A 12941-nucleotide genomic window follows, 5' to 3' on the forward strand; every position below is an offset into this window, starting at 1 on the left:
TAAATTAAAATTAACATATTAATTTCTCTCCCACTTCTTCGCCCACCAAGTCTACTATATTTCATGTTGTTTTTCTACTTTACTTTATAATACTTTTCCATGAATAAATATGTCCTTAAAAATGACTTTTGGGCGTTTTTATAAATAAATAACTAAAAAATATAAAAATAATAAATTTGAAACCTTTACAGTCACATCTTTCACAGAATATGATGTTTGTTTATAAATGAAAAGGGTTTTATTTCAAGTCTTAAATAATACCGCTAACCATAGAACTAATTATGTTCCCCTATGCCCAGAACTCTAAGGTTTGCTAACAAACATACCGGTCTTGATTTCTTAGATAACAAGTTGTCTTCTTTCATACGATCACTGAATTAAATTCAATTAAAAACACCTCTCTCCCGCTTCCACTCTCACCAAGTTTATTATATACCATTGTGTCTTTCTACTTTCTTTTATAATAATTTTCTGTGCATAAACATGCCCTTAAAAATGCCCATTGAGCGCATAAATTAATTAATAAATAAATACAAATATTTATTAATTGAAATTGTATTTATTGAAAAATGCCTATTTCTTCTATATGGTCTAACTTTATTTTGCGAACTTTTATACGTTTTAGAGTAATTATACAGGTTTTTTAGATTTAAAGCAATCTTTTAGACAATATTTTCAATGTTATCCTAATATCGATTTTTTTTGTTGATTTATGAAATGAGGAAGTTAATTTTTAATTCAAGTTTTTTTATTTGTTAATGGACTGTCAAACTATGCCAAAAAAAAATTGCGTGTCGTATATTGTTATTTTGAGATTGCTCAACCCCTGACGTCACTGGTTGACGTCGGTGAATTGTCCTGACATTCAAAAGTAAACGTATAGAAATGGAAACATATCAAAACTCATAATTGATTGGCTATTATAAACAGTGTTTCTCTAGAACTTGTGACGTTTCAAAGTAGTTTATTTTTATTAAAACGTATTTTCATTATTTTTTCATACATTTTCGAAAAACTTCGGCGCACAATTAAAAACTCTAATTTTTACTTAATGTAAGAAAACATTCCTCACTGTTAATTATCCAAATTAAATGGATCTGATAATAAACGTAATCGTCCAATATAAAATATTAACTTATATTACAAAAATATTTTTTAGGGGCAATATTATATTGTCTCGGATCTGGGCGTCCCACGAGTTGAAGCAGTACTCTGTTATGCTGGAGATGGTTTAAAGAAATTTCGGAGGTATCTTTACTTAAGGAAGTACGACTACTATCCGTGGTTGTACCCGTCAGATTTCATACTGGGAATACTAATACAGTAGTTTGGAAAAATAAGAAATGCATATTTGCTTATGTATTTTTTCCAATTGATCCGTCGTATTGCGATCAACTTAGGTGTAATGGAGAGTTTTTTGCTTTATGTTCCTAATAGCTACCTTAGACATAGGCAGCTTGAGACATTTTTTCTTCCTGATTGCAAAACCAGCCTGCCAATGGAGATGCCAGTAGGAAAAATAATATCTTTACTCAACCGTGTCTCTTCGGATATCGACATCTTTCGTGTTTCTGAAAAAAAGTTGAAAGACAATTCCTTTCTTTTACCCTAATTACTGGGTATTTTTATTTTATAATTTTATCAAAATTAAACTGTATTTTATTTTCGTGTTATGAATGCCCTGAATAATATTTTTGTAATGTACAAAGACGTTTTAAATAAATAAGTTAAAAGTCAGAAGAAAGAAGTGTAAGAAAAATTAATTAATAATATTTTAATTGTTATTTGACTTTAAAATTCAGCAAAAAAATTACGGTTGAGAATTGTTGAACATTTCATTAATCAATTAATTAACTTGCCTTTCAAAATTTTCATTTAAAATTTGTAGGTTTTCAGTTTACTTAACTTGACAAATACATCTAGAAATTGTTTGATAAAATAGTTTTGGTAGCGCTACCTTTTCAGTGAGTTTTTCGTTTTTCACAGAAATATGTTTTTTTTATTATCCAAGAAAGAAAGTAATCAATCAGAACTATTGATCAAAAAATAATTACAATAGTAAAAAAGTTTATAATTGCATAAAAAACATTATTTAATGTCAAAATCAACAATTTTACCCTGCCGCATATTTTAACTTTTGTTTTTTAAGAAACGCTTAAAACTTTCTGCAATGGAAACATTTAGCTTAACTTAAGTTAAATTTTTTTTAATGTATTTCATTTGTATAAAATTGTATTTTTGTGTAACTTTTTTTCTAAAATTGTATTTTTGTGTAACTTTTTTTTCTAAAATCATAGATAGTATAAAATTATATGTAAAATAAAAAAAGGAAAATAATTCGGTTTCTGAAATGGCAAATGGTTTTTGTCATTTTTCAAGTTTGTTCCAAAAAATGTCCCAAATAGTTTATTCTTTGATATGGCAAAAGGATAAAGCTCTAATAATATGATATTAAAGAGATTGAAGATACTAATAATTATCTTTAATACCCTGGCCGACCGATTTTAAAACTTCTTTTTTCCTCTCCTGTAAAATAGTGTCTGTGACAAATATTACCTTTTTCCATCACAGTACTGAGTTACTCAACTCGTAATTCTACATTTTCAGCTAATTATTCTCACCTGCAACTGGGTGCACTCCAAATACTGCGGGAGGAACTCTGAATTCTGCTGCATAAACAGTTCTCAGGTTCCCCATCGTCAGCTCCAGTTGAAACTCCCCATTCGGGTCTGTGAAGTTCCTCCCATACAAGTCACTAACAGGAATGTAGTTGCGGTTCCCTTGGGCGGGAGATTCAAACGTAAACTTCACCTGTAAAGTGGAATTTCATAAGTGATCACAATATCGCAGTTTCCAAAATATTCAATATCAAAAAGTGGTCATTTATGAAAACGAATTTGCAGTTAGAGCTAAACATAAAAAGAACATATTTGTAATTTTCTGAATAATATTTTTAAGAAGTATGACCACATTGTTTGCTAAAAAAAGAATTCGGCAAAATCTTAATTGAAACACGAGTAATAAAATTTGATTGACCATAGTGTATTTATAAATCGGCGGACTTGTTGTCAAATGACGGTTTTTCCAAACAAACCAAACAATTAATATATTTATTTAAAAAAAGATGAATATATGAAGTTATGAAATAAGAAATGTATGAAGAAATAACGGATGTGATTAAAAACTAAACAGATGTGAATATCAACAATGTTTTAAGTATGTTCAAATGTTGGCCGACAGGCTGGATTTCCTTCTTAAGGAGTAATTGAAAACTAAATTTGTTGCAACAGAGAAAATAAACGTTATAAAGAAGGGAAAATGGATGTCTAGGCCTTTAGAGGGCTTATGACGTGTTATTGGCTGGTTAAGGTTTTCAGTCTACATTTCTTAAACTCTTTCATCTGTTTACTTTAATAAAGTCAAATAGCTGAAACCTTTGTCGTGTGAGTGAGATTCATACGGCTAAACCATTTCACCTACTAGATAACGACTGAAAACAATTTTGTTTTCTAGATGTTTAAAAATAAGCATAATTATATGTTACACCGGGCGTCAAGTTACCACTTAAACCAGACAATGATAGGTCATAAGCCCTGTTAATGCCTGGACTTACATATTCTCTTTAAAAAAAACTCTTTCTTCTGCACCAATCTTAATAACTCCCTAGGGAGGAAATACAGCCTGTTTACAGACATTGTTTAAGCTAACTGGTATCAGAAGAGGTATAAAAATTGGAAAATTATTTTCAGGCGTTGCCTAGTAGGTGAAATGGTTCAGCCGGATGAATCTCACACACATGATAAGGGTTTTAGCTTTTTTACTTTACAAAAGTGAACTAACAGAAGAGATGAGTAAATGTAGATGTTTAAACATAGGCAGAATGGTGAATGTTACCACTAAAACCAGTTAATAACAGGTTACAAATCTTGCAAATGCCTAGACTTCCATATTCCCTAAATAAAAATGAATAAACAAATTTAGATCTAGACCTGTATGAAACATATTAATTAAAGATAGTTTAAAAAAATGTTAATTAACACATTAGTTGAATTAAATGTATTAACGTTTAATAAAAGTGTTAGTGTAGATTAAATTTTAAGATAAAACCTTTATAATATTTATTTATTTACTTGACAACTGCAGTAGTTTGCATTTTTAATACGAGCTATTTAACCCATCGCGAAATGCAAACTATAAATAAAAGTTAGAAGTTAATGAAAATAAAAAAATATCTGCTAAACTGCCGATATGTACAGAAAAATACATCCAATTTATCCGCAGAAGCTGTTTTCAACAAACGAATTACTCTATTGGTGAATTCTGACTTGCATGTGAACGGATCCTGTGTGCGTAAAACAGTGCATGAGATCTCCCTCTCTAGTATAATATATTGGGAACATACGAGTACAAGCTGATCTCTTTCAGTATATTTGGATTGTGTGTACTTCCAGAAATCAGCTTACAGAAAAGTTTCACAAGAAATATAAGTTCTATAAAAATATTACTTTAATTGTAATATGCATTTTTAAAAAAAAAAAATGGGGCTTATTTTTTCCTGTAAAAATATGTTTTCACGTATTTTAAGTTTTTAGTAGTACTTTAACGGAAATAAACATGAGGATAAAAGTTTTCGCATAAAAATCTTATATCACAAGCAAAAAGTCGTCGATATTTTTCTTGCAAACTACAAAAACCTCTATTTCCTGAGGGATTTTTCATAGCAGGGTGGGGATTTGCTCTTTAGATAAGTGCGTGAAATTTGAGAAAGCAGAGGAATGTGAGAAAAATTTATTTTTACTAGACCAAATGGGAAAACTTTTTATCTATAAAATAATTGTTGATATTTGGTTGACCAGATTGCCTACGAAATAAATGTTTGTTCTTACTTATAGGTAAAAAGCCTATAAAAAAATGGGCTTTGGAGCTAGGTAGAAGTAAAATGGATTGTCTCATTCGCCCAAACCTATATTGAATCAACTGCTCCAAAAGTGTATAGCTTAAGTTAGGTTTTTGTTATTTTCATTGTGCGTTTTGTAATATAAATAATATAGATGTACATATTCACCTAGTTTTTAAAACAATCTGAATATTTGTTAATTATCTCTGTTAATTAAGTAAGTCTTCTTGGTTTATTCTCAAATGTAAAAACATTTCAAAAAATCATATTTTTAAGTGTCCTCGGCACGGGTAACCCCAGTGAGGTCACATTATTTTTATTATTGTTTATAACTTGTAAGAATAAAATATGAATGAATAAATACCTTAGTCAAATATGATACATAAGTATTTCTTTATTTATGAACACCGATGGCTAATTCAAAATAAAATAATATATATGCACATTAAAATCAAAAAGGTGCGAAGGTTTTTACGGTTGCTAATATCAATAAGTTTTTTTTTGGATGATACCGTGGGTGTTCGATTTGTTCCGACGATTCGGCTACCATTGCATTAGTCCTTTTCTACGAAACCTCAGGATAAATCTAACACACACGGTATAAGCCATTAAAGTAACATATTGAAATACATAAAAATCAGTACACAAAAATTAAAATCACAATAGCAATACTCAAAAAATATTAACCAAATTTCAGAAACTTTGCATAAGACAGGACTTATTATGATGTACGCAAAGAAATGTGCGTTTTGTTTTGATTTTTTTTAAATTTTATTTTTTTATTATATTGAAAACATATTATACATAATTATATACAATATTCCCAAGGAGTTTTTAAAAAAAAAACTCATTTAGGGACATACAGATAATAATTTTTTTAGAGACGTTTTTAAATTTTAAACTATAATATTATTTAACAAAAGCAGAAAAATTAAAATTATGATATACTACAAATTAAAAAGGGTATGAAAAATACTTGAAAATAACAGAATAAACAGAATACTAGGCATGGAAATAAATTCAAAATAATGTTTACATTATGCAATCTGGGAAAGAAAATTGAAAAAGTTTAAAAATTACATGGATGTATATATACATACTGAACTAGTACAAAATAAAATCATTTTTTTTAATTAACAAAATATGCGCACACCCAATACAGGTTAATTTTTTTTATCAAAAACGTTGAAAAAATTGAAATTATGTATACAAGCCAAAAAAAGTATATAAAAAGAAAAAAACACAAATAAACATTTAAATAGTATTAAAAATTACATATACAAGCAAAAACGGTGAAATATTAAAAGGTATATGTTCAAGATGCGCATTCTCTATAAACTAACATTATTTATTCAAAGTACTTCTGGAAAAAATAATTCTTCAATTCGCACGTCCTGTTTCTATATTTTGAAATAGGTACTTTAAATTTTTGTGGCAATTTATTAAATTCCTTGAAACCTATGTATTGTAAAGATCTAGTACCAAACTTAAAATTAATTATCTTACCAATTTAAATTTGTTTCTTATCATTATTACATTATCTTTCTATAACTGAGTTCCAAAGAAGAATAAATGTAAGTTGGGCGGCTTTCGGCAAGCTAGAGTATCTTTTTTAAATAAAGAAGTCCCAGTATGCTTGAAAAGACAAGTCTATGAATCTTCTCTATTGCCGGTGTCGATATACGAAAGAAAATTATGATGTATATGATTTTTCGCACAAGGACAAACTTGTACCGTCAAGGAGCGAAAGGTTAATTATTTAATTTTATTCTCCGTATACCATGTGAGCGAAGCTAGTAATATATGTTTTAAAATACCCGATATTGAATTAAAATGTATAAATATACCCTTATAAACGAGGTTACAGTTTTCGAATATAATTTAAGCACTGGTTTTCGTGACCGGAAACAGGAACGCGGAAATTTTGACGATTATTGGGTTTAAGAGGCGTGGGAATCCAAGCAAATCGTGATTTACAGACTTTGACCGTAAAAAATGCTTTGGTTATATTTTTTATTTTAGAAGACTCTTAAAATAAAAGTTTAGTTAAATAAAAATATAAGTAACAATACTATTTTATTTTAAGGATACATACAGTTAATGATAATTAATTTTATATTATAAGATAAGGTTGAACGAGAGACCAGTTAAGTTTCAAAATAACAAATCGTTAATGTTTTTTTTTTTATTTTTTTTTTTATAGACATGTATATATATTTTTTCACAATATACTTATGAGGTTAAACAGAGTATTCAAAAAATAAAGGATAAATACATAGAAATGGAATACGTATTAATGAAATACATATTAACAGTAAAAATAGTAAACAAAATATCCCACAAAGGCATAACCTGTTCGTGGCTATACATGAAATGTTTATGAACTTTTGCTCCCATAATAAGAAGACCGGTTTAACATTTTTATGTAATATAAGAAGGAGTCGGCCTCGTGGTGTAATGGTCAGCGCGTTTGCCTACTATGCACGAGGTCTCGGGTATGATTTTCAACATGGATGATATGAAATATTTATTTAAAGGGTGTTTTTACACTAGAATATTTCATAGTCCCAGGACTGGTACCTGAAGCGTAAGACTGATTATCACACCAAGTGTACCAATGTAGTGCCCTGTGCACCATTAGGTGCAGAAAGGGAATGGTGGTGGATAAGAAAGAGAAAAAAATCTGTAAAAGATTATAACGTACTTTTTTGTTTACTATAGGAGTTCGTGTAAGCCCGTCGATTGAATTAAAAAGTTATTTTATAAATCGTGCATATTATCTGTGTGCGCATGCAATGAAACGAGTGCATGCATTTTTAATCTAAGACGTTGCCAAATCGTGTCGAAAAAACTAGAAGAAACTGAATTATTTAAGCAAACGAACAATTAAGGTGCCTCAATGATAATGATTTTTTCCGAAATCGCAAACCATTAAATTGAACGTAATAATCATTTTTATCAAGACACTGGCATGGTAAATATTAAATATTGATTTTAAAGGTGGTTTTATACTCCAATATTCACTGTCTTGAAGCGAATAACTAATGACCTTACCAGTGGCGGCGTAGCCTGGATTGGCACCCAGGGCGGTTTCCAAATGAGCACCCTCCAAAATAAAACAATACATACTTACTAAACGTGCGTACTCGAATGTTTTAAAATAAAATATTCAATAACATGGTCAAAGTTTACTTTTCTTTCCCTTACAATTGACAAATTAGAGAGATTGGATAGTCGCGCTTGGCTCATAGTTGATCTTAAATACGATTTAATTAACTATAATTTTGAAAAGCTTCTTTCACAGCCACCGAAACGCAAATACTTATGAAGAATCTGAGACACAACGCTAGATTCGGAACGAGCTCAGAATAGTCCCGTCTCATTTTACAATGAATCTCAGAACCTGCAGGGTAGTTCATCGGACTGCCTTTTGGCAAGAAATGCTGGCGACTTATGTAAAAGTTTAAGTAGATATTGATATATTTTATTGTTTCAAAAACGTAGCATACAAAGAACATATTTACGTTATGAGCTATATTTACAATTTCCTGCGTGTAGTAAACATACAACAATAATTTACGATCGCGCTTCAAAAATATACAAATTTGTGTCTTATATTGGTAAGTGAATGAGGAATTCGCTCGCCCTACGCGCTCACCCCGCTTGGCGCGCGTGCTCGTGGTTGTGCGAGTATTTTTTCTTAGCAGCACTGTAGAATGTGTCACCCCTTGGTGCTGGGGTGGACCGCCCCCCCCCTTTGCGCCGCCACTAGACCTTACCCTCATGTAACAGATGATCAAGATACGCTGCAGTTAGAGTAATAATGCGCTGCCTCACGCACCATAGTTTGCAGATAGGAATATAATAAATGATTGTTTACATTTAATCATAATATATATTTTTATATTCGTATTTTATAATAGATTTTGATAATTGTTTTGCTCTCGTCGTTTTCAAAGAAATCAATTGTCAGTTGAAAATTAAATTTGGGTTGAGCTCTCGTAGAGTGTCGCGGACTTACGAATTAAGGTCTGGAATTCCGGACCCCCTTTGTCGCAACTTGATTCCAGTTTTCTAATATTTAATTATTCAAAACCCTTTAAAAATGCTTCTAAAACATTAATACACAGGCATAAACATAAATACAAATGCTACAAGATGATATTTAAAATCTTCTGGGTGGATAGAGTCCGAAACGATGATGTTCTCCGACAGATGGAAAAAGATAAAGAGGTACTGAAGACCATAAAGAAAAGAAAATTTAAGTACTTTGGGCATGTGATGAGTGGCGAAAAATATAAAATTTTACTACTCATTCTACAGGAAAGTATTGAAGGAAGACGCAGTACAGGTAGAAGGCGCATCTCTTGGTGTAAGAACTTGCGCGACTGGTTCCATTGCAGCAGTCAGTCCTTGTTCAGGGCAGTTGCCCCCAAATCAGAATCGCAACGATGATTTCCAACCTCCATCGGGGAGAAGAACGATAAGAAGAAGAAGAAAATAGAATTTTTTGGGTAAATCGTAATAACGCAAATAAATTAAAATATTTTAAAAGGTTACTTTGAAATATAAATTACTAACTTAAGCATTCTTGACACTTGATAGCAATGTGACAAAACTTAAATAAATACAAAAAAAAAACATAAAAATGACTGTACTTCAATCTGGTATTAAAAATATATGCATATTTTCGTACTTTTTGTCAAGAAAACTGGTTCAAAAATATAATCTAAGTAATCGAAAAACACAAAACAGTTTTGTATTTCAAATTGTGGTGACTTCGATTAAAATTATTATTTTTTTACTCAAACAATATTTTTATGCTGAAAATTTTCAGCTGTAATTCTCTTTTCGTGATTGAACTAAAAGAATATGCCCGGTTAATCTTGAGTATCCATCATAATAAAAAGTTCTCCCCACCTACTCAATACCGGAGAAGTGTTTGACAAATTCGACTGCTGACAGAAGAAAGTAAAAAAGATCGAGTGGGACATTGAGATGTTACTCAACTGTAAAGAAGACTTAGCCAAGAGTAAAAAGTGCGCTAAGGGAAGATCGTCTCAGAGAGATCACAGTAAAAAATGGAAGAAAATTTGAAAATTTACTTACAATTGAGAACTTTCGATTATATACATCTTGATAACTAAAAATTGTGAACAAGTGAATTGTTTTAACTTAGGTATATAATAATTCGGTTGTCAGAAATAAAATGATAAAGAAAATTCAATCAGTGATTGAGATTGTCATTTTTCAAATTGTCATTTTTTTAAATATCTGCTTCATTAAATATAATTTCAATTGAGGTTTTATTGTTTTGAATAATACGTTTTGAAGTTTCGTTTATTTACGGTTTCTCATATTAGTGTTAAATACATCCTAAATATCATAATATAATGATAGGTTATATATGTAACCACAATCAATTCGTGAAATAATATTTTTAAATACCTTTTGATGGAATTTAAAAATAAATTCAATTTAAAATTAAAATCAAAAAAATTAAACCTCTCTCATGTAAAGTTAAAGAAAATCACATGCGTCGTTGTTCTACGATCATGACGATACACACATACCGACGATTGTTCCATAATCATTTATAGAACTTACATAAAACTGCAAAATTTTATTGCTGTCAAAGAAATTGTTAATATCAATAATTGTATGATGGTATTTAGGTAAAGTGGTAGGTGTAAATCACTATCAGCTGATTGTGCATAAAAGCCATTAAAAGTTTCTTACTGATTTTGTTATTTGACCCTTCAATCCTTGAACATAAATTTAGTAGAGTTTTTGAACTTTTTTTTTCATTTATTTTATTTATCGCTTGATAAAGTACGTATATTTCTTGTTTTTTTTTTAAATTCTACACACCAAAAAAAATAACGGTACGAATTTGTACCATTAGGGTATTGCAATACAAAAAAAATGTTTTTTTTTTCAAAACGATATATTTACAGAAATAAATGAAAAACCAAGATTATAATAGAACAACAAAAATAATGAAAAAAAAAATTCTTTCATAATTATAATATTGAAGTCTCTGAAGGAGTAGCAATTTTATGCAACTAAACGGATGACAACTCTACGCAAAACTTATCCACAGGAGACATTTTTAAAACTAATTACATAGAAATGGCCAAAACTACTCAAAAACGCCCAGACAGCGATAATTTACATAACGTTTTTCTCATATAAGAGATATACAAGTTATTTTGCACCAGGGGTTCTATTTTGAACCACTCTCGTCTCACAAGGAAACAGTTTTTCTCGTGTATTTACATACAAAATACACGAGATAATACGGCCACGAGAGCGTTTGGAATACTAGCCCAGGGCAAATTTATATCGTCAAGGAGCACGTGGTTGACTAACAATTTTAGGTGTTTGAGAATGAAATAGGTGAAGCGATAGAAGTCTCATATTTGCTTGTTTCATGTAAAATAAATTTTAATACAAAGTAGATAAGCCGACAATGGAAGCTTTTTTATGGGCGAGCCTTTATCTTCATATCGATAGCAAGGAGTTCCTCCACAACTACCAGGCATTATTGTTTAATGTTTTGTCTTAGAAAATTAATTTTTAAATAATGAAAATTTATTTCGAATATCACTTTAGATTTTGCGTTTTAAACAGGTCTAAAAAATGTTTACTCCCGACATGTTCTGCTATTTTTTTTCAACTGAAAATAAAATGGAAAAAAGATAAAACTTAAATAAAATTAACCTCTTTTGTTTGTCAAAAACATCTGAAAAAAAATTGTACTTAAGAATTAAACATTATTAGAATACGGAAATAAATATTTTTTCCCAGCATGCATCTCTTTGTTAAACGTTCTAGAGATCTTACGTGGTGATTTCCATTTTCTCAGTTTTCGCAAACCTCTGTCAATGCAACAGAATGAATGCCAAATTATTTTCGCGAACGGTTTAGCTAGTGAAAACCAACAATGATAAATGCGTTTAATATAATGAATCACATTTCAATTATACTATTCGTATGTGCTGAGTGAAATATACCTACAGTTGTGAATTTCTGATTAAATATGTACCCAAATGTATACGTCAATACATGAATATATAACACGAATGTACGTACACTATACACGCTATAACTTGACCTATTTCTCTTAAATTGAATTTGAATGTATCACACGACCCATGTCCAACCCAGAAAAAATCCACTTTCCTTAGGGGAATAATTCGAAATTGTTTAGATTTTTTATTTTTCTCACATTCAAATACACACATAGTTTCTCGAACAAATAGGCTTCAGCAAAATAAATATTCTAAAATAAGAAATTCAATGCGTTTAAGTCTGACTTAAATAGCATGTTATAGAAAAATAAATTACCAGTTGCCACGTTTAGGCATAATAATGTGGCCATACTCGTACATATTAACCTTCACACATGAAAACAAATACTTACGAAAAACGACCTGGAACTTATGTAATTAAAACTGTTTGAACTCGTCTGTTCCTTACAAATAAAACCCAAATGCAATAGTCACTATTTTCACCGAAAAAATACTTTATCATAGCTGATTTATTATCCTTTTACAGGTCTTGAAAAACAGTTTTTTAAAAAGTTATCAATTTTAAGAACATTTATATAGAATATTAGATAGGTATATCTCGCCACAATAGATCGCGATTGCAGTGACGTAAGAAGCTTGTTTGGCACTGACACTTGTTTGCAAAAATAAATAGATAGAAACTGGAAACATAAAAAAAAGTATTTGATGTATCTCTTGGGATTTGAAATATGAAAAAAAAATGCTTTACGGCTTGTATACATAAAAACGTGAAGCAACATGAAAATTGTTTCATTGTATTTGTTCAAGTTAAAACATGGCATACCTTTACCTACTTTTATTTATATTTTAAATATCTTTGTCTAATTAAACAATTAAAATAATTATTCATTCCGTCAAACTTAAATTGTCCCTTTCTTGTTTAAGGTTATTTACCTTCAAAAATAAAAGAGAAACTGTAGAAAGTTTTCTTTTGTTTTCAATTGTGGAAAAACCTCCTTTTGTTTCGCTTA

At 29.9% G+C, this 12941-nt stretch overlaps 1 protein-coding gene across 1 annotated transcript in view; it reads right to left on the minus strand.

Annotated features, from left to right (window-relative positions):
* LOC148279400 (uncharacterized) overlaps window positions 1-12941 on the minus strand; it is a 249363-nt gene that overhangs the window by 211654 nt on the left and 24768 nt on the right. The window contains exon 3 of the mRNA XM_088230023.1: window positions 2654-2811. Coding sequence (XP_088086149.1) covers window positions 2654-2811 — 158 coding nt within the window. The remainder of the gene's footprint in view (window positions 1-2653; window positions 2812-12941) is intronic.

Source organism: Micrasema longulum, unplaced genomic scaffold (assembly GCF_059751315.1).
Source record: "Micrasema longulum isolate JH-2025_06_02 unplaced genomic scaffold, ASM5975131v1 h1tg000725l, whole genome shotgun sequence".
NCBI lineage: Eukaryota > Metazoa > Arthropoda > Insecta > Trichoptera > Brachycentridae > Micrasema > Micrasema longulum.